This window comes from Ischnura elegans, chromosome X (assembly GCF_921293095.1).
Source record: "Ischnura elegans chromosome X, ioIscEleg1.1, whole genome shotgun sequence".
In the NCBI taxonomy this organism is placed as follows: Eukaryota; Metazoa; Arthropoda; class Insecta; order Odonata; family Coenagrionidae; genus Ischnura; species Ischnura elegans.
Genome location: NC_060259.1, coordinates 122,729,440 through 122,747,692, shown reverse-complemented (window position 1 = coordinate 122,747,692; position 18,253 = coordinate 122,729,440). Strand labels below are relative to the sequence as shown.

Here is an 18,253-nt window from a genome sequence, read left to right as displayed (position 1 = left end):
TATATGCTACGTAAACTTGTATACTTGATACCTAAAGAGTACCTTACAAATATATACTTTGCTTTGTTTCATTGCCATATTAATTATGGTATTGAACTTTGGGGCCATTCACCATCTGCCAATAATTTATTTAAAATGCAAAAGAAGGCAGTAAGGATAATATCCTTTTCTCAACCAAGGGATCACTGCAAGCCTATCTTCTCCAAGCTTGGGATTATGACTCTGTACGGCTTGTATATATATAAATCCCTGTGCAATGTCAAAGATAATCTGGGCTCTTTGGAAAAAAGGTCTAATTTCCACAATCATTATACAAGGAATAGCGACACCCTAGATGTTCCCTATTGTAGGTTAAACAAAAACAGCAATTCATTTGATGTACTAAAAATTCGTTTTTTTAACAGATTGCCCCCAGAAGCTAAAGTTGTAAGTGTGACAAAGTTCAAAAAAGTTATTCATGACTGGCTATTGAAAAAAGCCTTTTACTCCATTAATGAATTTTTCGAAAGTGAAATTGTAATGTCCTTTCTTGATGCATAATCCAATCGATTTTGCCATATGTATTTTGTGTATTGATATTTCCTATGTGTATGACGAAGACTATTGCAAATTCTAATTTGTTTAATGTCCAATAAAACTATTATTATTATTATTATTATTATCCAGTGGTGTAGGGAGGAATTTTGTTCGGGGGGGGAGGTCCGAAGCCATGGGGGAAAATGTTTGAAAAACAGGGTACAAAGTAATGGTTTTTCAACTAATTTTAATAATCGACAAAACTTTATTTATCAAAGAAATAATTTTTAAATTCATGATTTTTCAATGTTTCATTTTCTTTTATGAAGGAAAATAATTTTGTTTTTATATTCTGGGGGGGATCCGGATCCCCTGGACACCCCCCCTGGCTATGCCAATGATGCTATCACGAGATATGAATGAATTAAATGACTACCTCTGTAAATGGAAAAATATTCATTAAGCTGTCCTAAGGAAATAGACATCATAAAAAGAATATAAGCACAGATTTGGAATAAGAATGAAAAATATATCTAAGATCGACCAACTATGTCTCTAGGACATAATCTATGTTGAACAGTGAAAATAATGATGTATATAATTTTCACGATTATTTTAACAAAGTTTTAAGTTTATCAAAAGAGTTCTATGGTTTAACAATGGGTGAGAATGAATAACAAATTTAGTGTATGCCGTTTAAAATATATGGCTGTGTGTGGTATGACTACTTTTTGCCTTTTTGGAAGCTGAATTTTGTGGTGAATTTTCTTATTTTTCACGTATTATCCCTCTTTGAATGCAGTGAAATGTCTTTATAACAAAATTCTATGAACTGCCATGATAGGTTTGTTAAACAGAAATTTCATTATGTTGAATTGTGCAAAAAATATTGCATGGAACCACACGAATGAAAGTACATAAAAAAAACTTAATGAAACATCATTAGTGAAAAATATATTTTGTCCAATACAATTGAAAATAACTAAAATTCAGATTCATGTACTTACCAACGGTATCTTCGATGGTGCTTATCAGTGAGGTGGAGGATTGAAAACTTTTTATGTCCACACCACATAAATTCAATCATTGACACTACTCCTTCATGGAGAATGTCCAATAGGGTAGTTTCCTTCATTAAAGAAAACGAAAGGCATTGATTGCAATTCCTTACCCATTATTAGTGTATTCATGATATACAAATTATTTGGTTTGAGAAATCCCAGTTCAGACGAATGGCAATGGTCAATTTTAACCTCATTTGAAAGAGGCCAGATTGGTGCCCATGCGACGCCACTCCACGTGACGTCACAGGGACCTAGTTTCTATACCAGTAGGTAGGAGTTCTACATCGTCTGAGATTACCAATGCATGAGGCACAGAGCTCAGGGAAACATCTCTTAATAATCACCTATTAAAACTGCCTAAGGTCGGAATGTTTCATTCGTTTGACATGGTATTTATAATCCTTATTTAAGCCAAGCGCTACCAGCTAGCAGGGTACTCTACTACCTGCTAGCAGCATGCATCATAGCGGCGCTCATAGCCTTGCTCCATAGTGGCTTTACACGGCGGTAGCTGGAACCAGAATGACGTCACACAGGCATTTCCCAGCATTCATACTTAGCCGTAGTGTTTTTGCACGCTTGAAAATTTTCACTTTTCATTTTATTGCAAAAAATATATATCGTCATTTAAAAATCTAGAAGCATGAAATACGTACTCCAGGAGTAATAATCTATCGATAGAGGCAGTAAAAAAATAATAGGAAACCACCCTATTATGAACACTTTTTACATTCACTGTACACAAATCTATTTATACACGACACTTTTTAAAATAAATCAGTTACTTTTTTTCCACACTGTGTTTCACACAAGATCGTTCTACAAACTTGCTTACAAATTCAACTGAGTGCTCCCGACAATTGATTTAACGTCCTCCTTTGACATTAGAAGTTTATGGATATTCAGAACAAAGTTGTGTGTCATTGTTGTATGTGAATGACTGTAACCAATTGATTTTTTTTTTAATTGCAGCTGATTGTATTTGCTATATGATTACAAATTTTTACATATATCTAAATACTTTACGCATGCCTGATGATATTCATGAACTATTAGCTGATCAAAATCATTTAAGTTGAATGTCAGATATCTGGTATTTTCTTCTACTCTTGTTTGAATACTCTAAATTATAAGCATTATGCATTTTGCGGATACATAGTAAATAGTCTTAAATTGTAGTTAAAATGAACTAAACTCACTATGGTCCACAAACCTATTGTTAAATTTTTAAAATGCTCAGGATAGTTATTTTCAATATACTTGTAATGTTAACCAATTAATTTATAAAATAATAATGGGTTCTAGTTACTGATTACAATTTTTATTGCCAAATATATTTCACGCACTCATGATAATCTTCTTGGACTGCTAGATGATCAAAATTTTCTTTTCATTCCAGGTGAATTGCAGTTGAGTGTTTAGTCCAACTGATGCCAAAGAAGATGAGAAAATGCCCTAATACATATTAGGCGGAGAGAAGATGCCATTAGCCATCTGGGCTCTGGTACAGGATTTTTTAGTTAATAAAGTGATTAATTACTGGTCTGGAAGTTTCTATACAGTCAATTCATATACATCGTTTTGCCTCATTTCTGGTTTTTTATAGAATTCTTTTTATAAGATTTTCTTTTATATATTTTTTTTCAAGAGTGGGGCTTTACTGGAGGATTTGCGGCGTTTATACTCCCTTATTGTTGATGCCAGTTATCCCCCAAGACAGATCTGTCTCCGATGCAACAGTTTACGTCCCTCGTATCAGTTTATCTTTAGGCTGCCCTACATCAGGCGGCGATTCAGCCGAGAGTGACTTGTGTCCCGACAACATCATCATGGTGGTGATTTAATAAAAAATTCTGTGGAAAAACAAATTTGTAGGTATTCATTAAAAAATGTCTTGCCAGGTACAAGATGGTTCCTTAACCAGAGTAATTTTTGATAGGAGAATACTCAGTCAGGTTTAAATGGAGATCATAATCACTTAATTAACCACGCTTTCACTTAGCTCCTGCTATAATTAAGGTTAGCAATTCTCAAATAATGCAACGCCTTCAATTACCTGCAATGAAACAATTTACATTAACTTATCCCTGTAAATGTATGTAATCAGATGTCAGTTGCCTACTTCAAAAATATAAGCCCTGGTTTTTCCTGAACCTGCTTTCATGACGGCATGGGATAAGTAAGTGTTATTTTTTATTGATTTGGTATTACAAGAATCATCAGTATGTTCAGAGAAATATTACCCAGGATTCCAGGACACATACAATGGTCTCTCAGGTCGGCCTTTGGTCTGCGTTGGGTGGCAGTGACATGGGGAATACGATCGGGGTGGGACTTTCGTTCTTGTTCTCGATATTTTACCATAAATTCCAAGTTTCCCACTTGTATGGGTCCTCTCCTTCCCTATCAATGCGAGGGTGGCATGCTTGTATTTTTAACAATATTTGCTTTTTTCAAGCCAAAAAATTAAACAAATAGTGTGTTTTTTCAGCACGTCATTCCATGTATGTATGTATGTACAATTGAGCAATGTAAACACAGTATGTTAGGGAGGCATATATATATGGTCATCTGCTATATTGCAAGTTATTTTGACTGCTAATAATCAGGGAAAAAGATGACATATGCTTACTACTTCCCTTTCAACAGAGGATATATGTATTCAATGTTTTATTTAGAATCTATCTGAAATGGATGATAATTTTTACCATAATTACTTGTCTCAGGCGTGACATCATGGAATTGAATCAACATAATAAATAATTTGGGTTGATTTTATTAATAAGTTATAAGTTACAATATGTTAGAGTTCCTCCAGATTAGATCTGAATCATTTCTCTCCATATACCTGTGACGTTACGTCGTAAAATCTGGTTGATTTTTCACGTAAGTCCAGACAAGGGAAATACTCCAACCGTCGGTCACAAGCTGGATCAGGGAAAGACTCCACAAACAAGAAAAACAGCTCACAAGAAAAAGGTAGCAAAAAATACTTTACGAGTTATTACCGTTCGATATCTATTCAAAATAGAGTATTCAAAAATCAGAAGTATTACAGAAAACAATGATAGTAATTCATGATGCCAAAAGAAACATTACCAGCTAAAAACCAGCAGAATAATTGCACAAAATTTGCCATGTCTCACTAGACATGTGACAACGACGACTCCCCGAGCACAAGAGAGCTTGGCTATGCAGGACAAGACAGGATGTGAGGGGAGGGATTCTTCCAGGGAGTGGAGGGGTAGCCAGGCGAATTCAACTACTGCGCCACTGATGCGTCACTGCCCCTGCAGAAACGGCCGCTCCGCAAAACACCATTCCCTGGTTTTGAGACAACAGCATACCAGCCAGAATTTTCCCCTCAACTTCTGGGTTGGAGACATCAGTTGAATCACAGGGATATTCATTGGAACACATGGAGGGGGAGGAGATACTGGGGTGAGGTGTTGGAGGGAGAGAGAGTTGTGATAGGACAATGGTAAAACTTCTCACTCCAAGTGCAATACTAAAGCCTTAGCACCGATTTCCCCTTGCTTGCCAAGGAGTAAGTATTTCTCCGCAGTAGTCCTATATAAGTCTTGCATTGCAGGTAGGTTGGTTCGGGGTTGTTTCGGGGCTGTTTCAGAGGCTGATTCCAGAGGCTGAGTTTCCAGAGGCAGGGTTTTCAGAGACAGGATTTTCCAGAGACAGGATTTTGCAGAGACAGGATTTCGCTACAGGCCTTTTGCGCGAAAAATCCTTTGCACGAAAAAACCTTAGCGCGAAAAGTTCTTGGCGGGAGAAGTTCTGCGGATAAGTTCGGAGGAAGTTCGAGGAATTTCTGGGGGGGAGGGGTACCAGAAATTTTTGGGGGGGGGGAAACACTAAAAAATGCCACATACCTAACATTAATTTCTGACTCTATATTGTTCTCTGGAATTCTACGTTCCTATCCTTACTCTTCAAAAATCACTCCCCATTGTGTTGGAAATTGTCCTCTTAGTAAATAGCAAATATAATTGCACCGTAATACTCGACACTCCAGCAAATACACCTTTCTCCAACCTTTTCTTTTGCCCTCCTGTACTGTGCGTAGAAAACTTTTGTGAAGGACATTGTTGAGTATTTCGTGGGTACCCCATTTACAATTCATAAATTATATGCACTGTTTTAGTATTTCCTGTAATTCAACGCCATGTCTTTCTTTTTTAATTATATAATATCTTGTTATGCATAATTCATAAATACATAGGAGGCTACATTTAGGTTTTTACATTTATTTTCTCCGAAATGGCAGTCGAATATTTCATATTAATTGCTATTGCAAGTAACTGTGCATTGACTATCATGGAATGGAAAAACAACTACTAAAGGTGCCATCATGTAGAATGTTGACATTGTTGAAGGGGTAAGTTAATAAAATTTATTGCATTCAACTTTTATCCGTGCACTCATATGAATAAACAAGTTTTTTTTTTCTTCCCACCAACAGCTGTGGGGTAAATCTCAAAGTTTTCAAAATAAAAATTGAAGTTTTCAAAAACAATATAAATGTTTAAAAAATCATCCATCATCTAAATAATGACCAAGTGGTAGAGCTCAAGTACAAAAATTGTCAAAGGGACAAAATAATTAAAAAGTTAACAAGATTAACGTAATTTGGGGTGACTGAGTTATTCACACAGCACAGTCACGGAAAGGTTGAAATTCTTATGTGATGATCCTCTCAGAAACTCTTTCCCGTTCATGAATGCTTTGGTTAAGGGTTTGCTCCCTTGTATATAGTATTTATAGATATGCTTTCCGTTACATATATATACCTACTCTAACGAATTGATATAGAAACTAGCTCTAAACATAGACCCTATTTTACGTGCTATTTTATTATGTTGCAATTGAGTGGTATAGGTTCTTTAAAGGGCCACAGCCCTCCCCTTGGGTGTCCAAGGTGTGTATACACACTAGATAGAGTGGTGATTTTGTTCGAACCCCCACTAATGCAGAGAGGTAATAGATACCCCCTGCTTTGGCCCTTATTCTGCATCCACCGCTGGCTGTTACAATTATACATGCAGAACCTATTGTGCGTGTTTGGTTTTAGTATAAGAAGCAGAAAAGAGTTTCACAAAGAAATAAGTAAAGGCCTCTGGACTAATATTACCTTGCGTTCACGCTTTTTGGCCAAGATCCACCCAGCTGGGAATAATTCAACCCCTTTACAACCCTCCCCTATCAGACCGTTGTGTTTTTTAGTGGCACATCGCACAGGGGGATTTAGGGGGATAAACCCCTCCCCCCCCCCAGAGCTCATAAATTTTTTAAAGTTTAATCCATCTCACTTAATTAGATCGATATTACTAATAATATAGAATAGTGTAAGGATTAATAAAGTTTCCCTCAGAAAGCCATAAAACTCGCCATTTGAACCATTTATCTATAACAAATATTTCTTGGGTTTGCATCCAGGTTAAAGCTTTTATGCAAGCCTGACGTTTTGGAAGACGACTTGTCTTCCATCCTCCGAAACGTCGGCTTGCATAAAAGCTTTAACCTGGATGCAAACCCGATAAATATTTGTCAGAAGTATTCACCAGGAAAAACTGAAATCGTTTATTTATCTTTAAAATTCCGCAATTTATTAATCTCGCACCTACCCCGTATCCTGGAGGGTATTCCATACCCCCACACACCCCGCGGTATTAGTTGCACGCAAACCTCTTTCCCCCCCCAGCCTTAATTGCTAGCTGCGCCCATGGTAACTGCGATTCTTACCTGTGATTGCGATCACCGATAGGAGAATCACTTTTAAAAGTCAGCCGGGATTTGTGGCGATGCAATTCTTGCAATGTATTTTGCCCGATTCCAATGAACGAGCTCCCTATAAGACCTTTGTTCGTGAGATTAAAAAAAAATAATACTTTTGTGTGTGTGACTGTTTATTCTCTTGTCTTCTATGCATCTTCTGTTCCAGGCGTCGAAGGCTTAGGTCGTAGCATTTTCGCACCGAACTTCGGGTTAAGCCGACGGACGTTTTCATACGCGGAAGACCAATGACGTTGGGTATAGTTGTCGCGGATGTTTTAGATGTAAACGATCGGAGGTTGTGTCTTGCTGTCGAGAGGGAAGGGAAGCGACCGCTGAGGTAGCAAAATCTCTTTTTCTAAGATCGTGGTAGCAATGTCGGAAGCATTCAGGCCCAGCCTGAGACACTCAGCTTAGCGAGTCCTTTAGGGCCATTCTTCGACAATTAAACCCAACCCTTCCACTCATTTATGATCATCTTCACAGCAGGAATCCGTTGCTATGTGGTTAAATATTCAATAGTTTTTTTTTCAATGATAAATTTCGATGAATAGTACTATTTTTTCTACTTTGAAATGAATTCTTCGGCTTTTTTCTGTGCGTAAGCAGTTTTTAAACACAATTTTAGAATTAAAAATTAACAGACTTCTTCGGAAAATGGATTCTGGGGTTCCGTAGGGGAACATGTTGAGCGATCCTTCTGCGTCTAAAGAACGTGAGTGTACATTGTATTTCGATAATAACCATTAATAAATAGTAATGCCAAGAACGCACCATAACCAATCAACCAATGAAGTGTGTGCATCAGAAAAAATCACTATCAAGTGTTGAAACTTTAAAAGCAATTCAATGTGTGAAATGTAACTAAACAAATTCATGTGAAAAGTTTCATGACCTTATCCACACAAGAAGTTAAGAAAAAAATTGCTCAAATATAGCATATATGCCAATGAAAAAATAATTTTACAACTAAGTATGCGTTCTAAAAATACGCAATAGCCATTTTATCAATCTGTATTAATGTTTGCAACTTATTGCGGAAGACGAATGTTGTAGACGTATTTGTTATTTCTAGGTTGAGTTGCAAAGTTCACGAAGTTGACAAAACGGCTAATTTTATGGTGCGCGGAGTCATTTATTGCACTGGCGTGTCTTGAATCAAAATCTTTTTATGAAAAATTAAAAAATCAATTGATTTTTGAATTTTTCATAAAAGAAAAATTTGAATCAGAATTGAGAAAAAAATCATTAAAGTGACGTATTATTATATACTTTCTTCGCCAATATGTGCGGTTTTAGAAATCCGAGTGGAGACGAATGGCAACGGTCAATTTTATCCTCATTTGAATGAGGCCAGATTGGCGCCCATGCGATGCCACTCCTCGTGACGTCACAGGGACCTAGTTTCTATACGAGTAGATAGGAGTTTTATATCTTCTGAGATAACCAATGCTTGCATGATGCACAGAGCTCAGGGAAACGTCTTAATAATCACTTATTATAACTGGCTAAGGTCGGAAAGTTTTCTTCGTTTGATAAGGTATTAATAATCCTTACTTAAGCCAAGCGCTACTAGCTAGCAGGGTACTCTGCTACCTGCTACCATCCTGCGTCGTATCAGCGCCCAGAGCCTCGCCCCAAGGTCACCTCACACCGCGACAGCGGGAACCAGAATGACGTCGCACGGGCTTTTCCCAGCATACATACTTAAACGTCGCGTTTTCGCGCGCTTGAAAATTTTCACTTTTCATTTAATCGCAAAAAATAGATATCGTCATTTAAAAATATAAAAGCGTGAAATACGTACTCCAGGAGTAATTATCTTTTTATTTAGGCAATAAAAAATAATAGGAAACCACCCTTTTTATGAATTAGGAGATATTTTCAGCCGAACGCATAGATATGGGAATTGACTTCCAATGGCTTGCCTCAACCATGCGTTACACCACTTTGCCACGTCTCCAAACCAGAAGAGAGACAGAGGAGAGGAAACCCGGCGCTACGCCGAAGAACCGCGATATTGTTGTGAGGTGACCTTGGGGCGAGACTTTGAGCGCTGATACGACGCAGGATGCTACCAGGTAGCAGAGTACCCTGCTAGCAGGTAGTGCTTGGCTTAAATAAGGATAATTATTACCCTATCAAACGAAGGAAATTTTAACCATAGGCAATTTTAATGGGTGATTATCAAGAGATGTTTCCCTGAGCTCTGTGCCTCATGCATCCATTATTAATCTCAGACAATGTGGAACTCGTATAGAAACTAGGTCCCTGTGACGTCACGAGGATCGCATGGGCGCCAATCTGGCCTTTTTCAAATGAGGTTAAAAAATGACCATAGCCATTCGTCTTTAACTGGGATTACTAAAACCGAATAATTAGTATATTATGAATACACCAATGGTGGGTAACTAATCGCAATCAATGCATTACGTTTTCTTAGACGAAGGAAACTAACCTATTGGTCGTGCCCGTGGACCAGTTTATTATTATGGGATAGGTTGCCGCCTCAAATGAATTTTGTGTTTGTCCTGAAGCCCGTCGCCCGTTTTAAAATGCTTCCCTTCTGGCCAATTCTTCAATTCAGCGTAAATATGGAAGTCACACGGCAATAGATGCACATTGCAGGGTGCATCGACTCGACATAGAATCTTTAAGGCGTTTTCGACAGTTCGCCGATTGTTGTTGATAGCTCGCCGACGCTACCAAGTAGTAGAGGTGGTGGGAGATGGAATCACGGATACCGCACCAGCACTGCAATTCCTTCTTGATCCAAGGAGACTGGATTTCTTAGAACAGTTTGAAATCGTGAATTGCCCCGCTGATTTTAAATTATGTAACGACCATATTCCACTCACCCCTTCTGAACGTTACCCCACCTCCAACCCATCGCCCATTGACGTCATCAGTAACCTCGGCATGAACACACCCCAATAACCCCTCCCCTCCCTCCCTCCCCCTCCTGAAAAACTACAAAAAGGCTGTCACCCAAGGAAACTGGACCTTGACAATGGCACAAAATGCCGAAATCATTGTCGGTGAAAGTAAAATGGTGTGGAAACGGACAAGTTGTTTTAATAAGCTGAATATCAGAGATTTCCACCGCATCACGCCGGACACTGTATCTTTTATTAAAATTAAAGACATCATACCTCCGAAGAACTCAAGACTTTTATTTTTTGATATCGTCTACCTTTTATAACTTGTGTGCCACCAGAGGAAGCAACCGGCCTAGCAACAGATCTCCTGGAGGCAGCCAAGATCGCAGAAAAAACGAAGCACGAATTATCCACCCTTCTCAAAATATGTGTGGCGGAAAATTATGCCAAGTTCGATGATAAATTTTACAAACAAAGTAGTGGCCTCGCTATGGGCTCACCACTTTCTCCGTTGTTGGCAGATGTTTTTGTTGATTATTTGGAAGGAAAAGTTTTTAGCTCAGGAAACAGACAGCCTACTACATTCTGTGGTATACTAGTGTCGGTACTGATCGGCAACTGAATTTGTTCTTGATTTTTTTAATTTATTAAAAAGTAATTTTGATGACCATAATGCAATGACCGCCGTGAATTGGACTCTGGAGAATAGTTAGAAAATTTAAAAAATTATTGAAAGTCAGGACAGTACTCTTAAGCCTGAATCACACGATCATTTTTTTCGTCGCGAAAGTGATCACTATCGCGATCACTAGGCGAATTGATCGTCGCCGGCAATTGTTTTTAGGGATCGCGATGAGGATTCCCATCGCTATTTTTCATCTCTTTAGTCCGGTCGCTTTTTCCGTCGCTAAAAGGGCTAAAACCGTCACTAAAACCCCATATCAGCTAATCGGAACGCATGCCCGTATGGAGCGATTGCAGCGCAACGTTTGACAATTGTGGGAACGACATAGATAAACAAACACGCTGTATATTTTCGTGATGCGGGTCCTATGACAACGAGCTGTGATATTGAAAGTGATGCGAAAGCCGACGACGACGGGAGTGACCGTGTGATTCAGAAAAATGATCACTAGAGCGATCGCTTTTCGCGACGGGAAAAGTGATTGCGATAGTGATCACTTTCGCGGCGAAAAAGAATGATCGTGTGATTTAGGCTTTATAAAAGAATATCTTTACCCATCATTTTCCCCTATTCCGGTGTCCGTTTAAAATTCATCCAGTAACTAGGTAACAATAATAAGATAAACAATTTTTCTTGGATATGGCACAATTCAGAAAGATCATTCAAGTGCTTACAAAAATAACAAAGATGAAAAAAGTAATTTTGCTGAACATTTAATATACAACTACCATAGGAGCGATTTTAAACTTAATATTTTAAAATTTTGCATCGATCGTAATTTTTTAAATTTTGAATTGGACTCTAGAGAGCAGTTGGAAATTTTAAAAATTATTGAAAGTCAGGACAGTACTCTTATAAATGAATATTTCTACCCATCCTTTTCCCCTATTCTGGCGTCCGTTATAAAATTCATCTGGTAACTAGGTAACAATATTAAGATAAACAAATCATTATTTGCGCCTAAAGATAATGATAATTCATTGAAACCCGGGTCGCGCCATATAAAAAAAGAAGTGTTTTTATAGTAACTGTGTAATATCCAAGAAAACCAGTAACACTCTCTTTTTGGCAATTTTGAAAGTTGAACGTTCGCTGTGGCGTAGCAAAGAGTTAACCTTTGCGGAGGCTTCCGCAGTGATTAAATTGATGAAGGTTCTTTATGTTTAGTAAAATATATCATTAAAAAAGTTTTTTGTCCTCCAAAAATGAGCCTACACGGCAGAATCACGGAAAACCTTCCTCAAAAAGATTTCGATTTAAAATGGAGGCCACTGATATTCGCAGGTGAAAATTTATTATTTCGGGATTTCTTTCGCAGAGTTTTACTTTCTTACAATTCCTATTGTTTTTTTTACTAAAGGCTGAATGACGCAATCATTTTTTTTCCATCCTATTCAAGGAACAGGCTAAAATGATCGCTCCAATGATCGCATAAGTGATAGTGGAAAAATGACCGTTTCCCTTATATCACCATTTTCCGCCTATGCTCCATAGGGATGGCAATCCCATCCCTTATCCCTTCATTGGGCACGTCCCTTTTCCCATCGCTGGCACGGTCCTTCAACCAATCAGAAGGCACGGCTGCTCACCGCGACCGTAACACCTATTTGATTGGCTACAAATTGAATGACAGGGCTAAATTCAAAACAGACGGAATAAGCGATGGAAAAAACTGTCGATGTCAATGTGAATGACCGAATGATGAGTTATAAAGTGATAGGTCAATGAGAAATCACATTCATGGTACCTGAAAACATATTCTCAGGAGCTATGAGTCAATACCGCTACATAATACCACGCAAGGCGCCAAAAAAAGGCGTGTGGCAGGGGGTGTTAAGGCACGAGCCGATTAGAAATGAAAAAGCAAAATACTTCATCGAAATTACGACTAGCATTAATAATAGCATTAAGTTATAGCATCATTAATTTTAATACACGCTTCGTTATTAGTTTTCATTTAATTCTGTTTGGTCAATTGAAACGCAATTGCGCAATGTTTTTGTTTACCTGTATTAATAATGTAATAGCACTTATTGTCAACACACGAATCACCCGTTGCTATGCATTAGTTGAGGAGAAATGAACTCCCATATCTATCCGTTCAGCTAAATAAATATCTTTCTTAAATTATCGTTTCTTTCGGACCTGGAAATATGGTACGGTTCTCTATGTCGCTCTGAAAGAGATTATTATGTACACGTAGATGTAAAATGGAGGGTGATAACAATAATTATGAATAATATTTTCTTAAACCCAGTGAGTTTCATGCCGTGAACGCATGATTTCGCATTATTTCTTATAATGAGGAGATCGTCTAAAATCCAAAATCGATTCATAGATACAAGCGTTAATAATATTTCCCTTTTGATTCGAGAAAACGTGCAAGTATAAGTGCCCAAAATTGTTTGAAATTTGTTTTCATAGAGGTTGCTGTATCCAAAAGAGTATTGATGCTGAAATGAATTTGCATAAACTTTTCGTATTCAACTCGTGATTGAATACGAAACCGTTTAGAACGGATGTATCTCGTGATGCATGCTTCTTATCTTGTTCCTCTCTATTTTTGTGTTCAAAATGAAATAGAATTGGATTTAATGAACAAAATGTGTGGTCATCATTCAAACAGTGATTTAACTCGGTCGGTTGGTTCGTGGTGTATACATGATAGAGATCCTTCCAGGCTAAGCAAGGGGTGTATGAATTTTACGTATTAGGGCAGGGAAATCACTCTCTTGACTTCACCGAAATTGGCGAAGTGGTAGTGTAATTTGTTAGTATGCGTGACTTTTATTGGACCGTGTGGTGTGCATGTTGCATCCATCTGCATGCTGGTGATTGATCACCCCCTGCCAAACACCCCAGAGGTGGCCCGCAGGGTATTATGCAGATGTAGATTTAGACATCAATACTCAATTGTTCAGGCAATCTAAGTCTTTAGTTATATAAAAAGGCAATGCACATGCAAGCAACAATAGGGTAGTTTCCTTCATCAACGAAAATGAAAGGCAATGATTGCTATTCGTTACCCACCGTAAGCGTATTCATAATATAAAAAAATTATTTGGTTTTAGAATTCCAATTTTAGACGAATGTTAATGGTCAATAGAGCTCAGGGAAACATTTCTTCATAATCACCTATAAAAATTGCCTATTGTCGGAGAGTTTGATAAGGTATAAATAATCCTTATTTAAGCCAAGCGCTACCTGCTAGCAGACTGCGTCGTATCAGCGCTCATAGCATCGCCCCAAGGTCAACTCACACGGCGACAGCGAGAACCAGAATGACGTCACACGGGGTTTTCCCATCATTAATACTAAGCCGTCGCGTTTTCGCGCGGGAGAAAATTTTCACTTTTCATTTAATCGCGAAGAATAGATATCGTCATTTAAAAATTTAAATGCGTGAAATACGTACTCCATGAGTAATAATATTTCGATTCAGGCAATAAAAAAATAATAGGTAACCACCCTATTCCAACATCTATCCTCTACAGCATAATCTAGAGAAAAATCTACTGTTACTGCGCGGTGATTTAATTGATGAAGGTTTTGATGGTTAGTGAATCAATCGATTGATAAAAATCAGTCTCCTATGGATGGGTGCACTAACACATTCAGCCCCCTTTAAAAACCTATTTGGCGATGCGATCAAAGGGAAAGATTTCTCTGGATTCCATACGCGAAGACATGGTGAATAATCGCTAATATTCACACGAGCGGTTATAACGTGACGCATCTCTGTCATACAACTCGCTGCGTCCTCGCAGGAAATTCTTATCGTGTTTGTTTTTCTCTTCGTGAAGGCGGCAGTACCCCTGCGATTTCGAATTGGTGTTTGTTTATGGCCAAACAGTATGCACCGATTGTTTTCATAAACAACGGCGTGTCCGGGTTATAAAAAGTAGAGAGGGGGGAACGAGCCGCGGTCGTTCAAGATTTAAAAAATGAAAGGTTTAGGAAACCGAAATTTCAAGAAAATTATAAGAACGCTTTCTTGGTTTTTTTAAATGTTTGCTCATAAAAAAATCATTTGATTTTAATGACGTGTTTTATAGTGGTATATTATTCTTGGATTTAAAGGAAAATTGTTAAAAATTACTTTTGATTTTAGGGGGGATTTTAGCCCCCCCTCCTGGGTACGTCCATGTTAATTACATTTGCATCGGATTGTATCTGCAAACGCGAGGAATAGCGTGGAAAGGAGATGAATTTGCTGCATTGAGTCATCTTGGATGTAAATTTTTAGTTATAATCCCTAATCAATGCTGGTAAAAGCACAGAGAATAAGAAGGTGAGTAATTAAAAAAGTATTTAATACTATATGATTCATCTGATGCCGTAATGTGGCGATCGCTATTCAATTGTTTGTATTCATGAGACCTCGTCTCTCATCTATGCTTTTGTATTTGAGTCTACGCTATCGCATGCCGCAGCGAGGTCTTATATTTCATCCTTCTTTCCATATTATACCTATTTGCCAATGCGCTCTATGGGAAAGATTACTCTGGATTCCGTATACGAAGGCATCGTGCATGATCGCTATCATTCACCCGATGCATCACTGTAGTTTAGCTCGCTGCGTCGTCCAAGACAAATCCGTTCGTGAATTTTATTTAATCTTCGTGAAGGCGGCAGTACTCCTGCGATTTCGAATTTGTGTTTTTTTTTGTGCGGAGCTTATAGGTGTGCAAATATGCAGGGGAGGCTCTAATGGGAATGACGAATGCTATTAATTTCATTATTCACTGTTAATTCCAAGTTTTAAGCAATTGATATTTCGAATCCTTACTAAACATGAGATACATTTTAACCCTAGATTAGACTACAATCACTGAGGATCGTAGATTAGCATTACCCATGCCCAAAGCCCCAAAGAATAACTGTAGATCCCGTACGGAGTCATCGTGAATGATGGCTAATATCATTCACTCTCGCTGTGAACATGGCGAACTACTGCCGTTCGGCTGGCCGCATTTTCTTCAATGTTTGCTTAAAATGCAGTGATCTGTGTCACGTACTAACCGTAGGAAGGAATCGTGTCTATAAGGCATTGGGATGACTCAATTCAGAGTTGAGGGCGGAGAAAACATATCGCATCGACTATGCGAAGCGACTCTGAATATCGTTCAGTTGCTGGGTAACCGTGTGACGAGAGTGTTGAATTTTATTCCCGAGTGTGCCTTTTCTGTCTAGTGAAGAAATTATTCCCGTGCTCTGACAACATGAAAGAAGTGTTTCACACTTATCCAAGATGTTTATCTTTCGTGGTGCAAAGTGAATAAGTGCATTGGTGAATGTGGATTAATAAAATAATCCGAATTTGGAAATCACTGAATTAGCGCCTGGTGCATAAGTATATGTAGTGTCAAGTGCGTTCTATGGTGTACGTGGGGAAGCACCTTGTGGTGATTGTGTTGTATTGTGTAGCTTGTTGGGTTAACATTAAATAAGTTACCGAAGAAGAGTAACAAGGATTATCGGATCTTACGATTTGGCTTCTTTCTTGTGGAAAGCGTCTAACGGCTCCAATTACAAGGAAAAAATAAAGTAAGGATAATTTTCATATTTAATTACACTAATTGTATTACATTTATTTATACCTTTGCTTGTGGGAATAAAGCTTTATTGGCTTTATTAATCACACTGATTGTATGTATTTAGAATTATTTATCGCCAAGGTGTAGCATTATTATACTTTAAAACCCACCGCCCACCTCTGGTTTACAGAGTCATAATAATGTTTCGTGTGAACGAACCGGAATACGAAAAAATCATGGTATCCAACCCTACCGAAATTTGTAGAAACACTAAATTCTCTATCTAATTTTAATCAAGTGAAAGTTAGGTATCACCTACACGAATCCTTAGACCAATAGAAATCATCTTCCCACATCGCCTCCGTGGCGAAATCGGCTTTTCGCCACGGAGGCGATGACCAGAGGCCGTTTTCGGGGGGAGAGTATTTGGAGGACCCAAACCACCCTGATGAACGAACGATAAAAAAATGACGTATTTTTTCTGACAAGGATACTTTACGTAAGTAATCTCAAGAAAGAAATGAAACTATTTTTATTTGATAGTAGACACTTAGGTACGAATACTGTCGAAGGGTTTTGTCCATATACGCCCGGGTTTGCAGGAAAGAAGCATTTGAAAATACGCTGCCTTTGTAGTCTCGTCTTATCTGTCGTGGAAAAACCGACATTCTGAATCAATGTGTCCTGCAGTCTATTATATCTCTTATTTTATTATTATTATCTGATCTTCCGTAGTATGTTGGCGTTCGTAATATATATAACTAACTCCCCCTATAAACACTCTCACTACTTCTTTACAAGGATACAAAAATTGTTGGACCATTAATTATAAACTGTTTTAGATAAAATGTGGGGGTTTATGACCCCTGTTACTCCCCCCTACATCCGTGGTTATTAGCATCTGTTTTCGCAGGATAAGGTCTTCAGTGAGGGTAAGCTGAAGTACAGCCATGGGGTTGGGGGAGTTGGCACCCCTGTGTAGATTGCAATAGCACTTCCATTCATATGAAAATTCATTTTCTTTACTCACGTGTTCAAAATTTTTTCCCGTGAAGTTCTTCTCCGATGCCATATTCGTACTAAATATCGACACCGCATTTTCTCCTTGCTTATTTCTCATATCTTTGACAGCAGCTCCGAATAACACTTGGATCAATGCCCAGGAAAACGATTGGTTCAGCATCACTGTAAAATTACACCGAAGAATAAATACAGCATTAGAAAGGGTTTTGGAAGTACATATAAGTAAAAGATTTTGGAAGTAGATGTAGATTTAAATAGATATATTGCATGAATCCGATAGTTTGAATAAATATTATGGGATTATCGTTATAGTATGGGACTTGTAGGGATTCTATTGATAGGGTGATTAAGCAAACAAATGATAATCATAAATATCAATAAGTGACCACATTAAATATTGCTGAGATACAGGTAGTTTATCCGAGAAATTGAAAAAAGTACTTGTAATATATTATGGGACTGTGAAAACAATGTCAATAACCCATCCTATGCAACCCGATAAGTTTATGGAATATTATTGAGGGATTCCTGTTGAAAAGACAACAGAAAGGGCGTCATTGAGCAATTGCGGTGGGGCGTGGAACTACATTTGAGGGGATTTTCGAAAATATAATTATATTGTAATCACTCACTCGATCGCTGCATCAAACGGAAGGTTGCTATGGAGAGACGTAAACATGGGGAGGACATTCCGTACCCCCATTCTCTGTAAGCAGTAAAGCACATGTACCGTAGGATCATTTCCCAGCAAAACGGCGATGAAGC

The 18,253-nt window shown here is 38.0% G+C and overlaps 1 protein-coding gene and 1 long non-coding RNA gene across 6 annotated transcripts in view; one reads left to right on the top strand and one right to left on the bottom strand.

The window, feature by feature from the left end:
* Nucleotides 1-3,448, top strand: part of LOC124171328 — a 17,102-nt gene extending 13,654 nt beyond the window's left edge. For 4 of the 5 annotated variants that reach the window (XR_006867678.1, XM_046550478.1, XM_046550479.1 and 1 more), the window contains exon 3: nucleotides 2,980-3,448. Coding sequence is in view for 3 of the 5 variants with exons in the window: in XM_046550478.1 (XP_046406434.1) it covers nucleotides 2,980-3,002 (23 nt within the window). In the remaining 2 variants the exon portion in view is untranslated. The remainder of the gene's footprint in view (nucleotides 1-2,979) is intronic. The other variant, XR_006867677.1, reaches the window with a different exon arrangement.
* Nucleotides 3,228-18,253, bottom strand: LOC124171329. Its single transcript, XR_006867679.1, has 3 exons — nucleotides 18,121-18,253; nucleotides 17,496-17,650; nucleotides 3,228-3,433 (listed from the first exon to the last, which is right to left on the bottom strand). It is a non-coding gene; the product is annotated as an uncharacterized LOC124171329 (long non-coding RNA).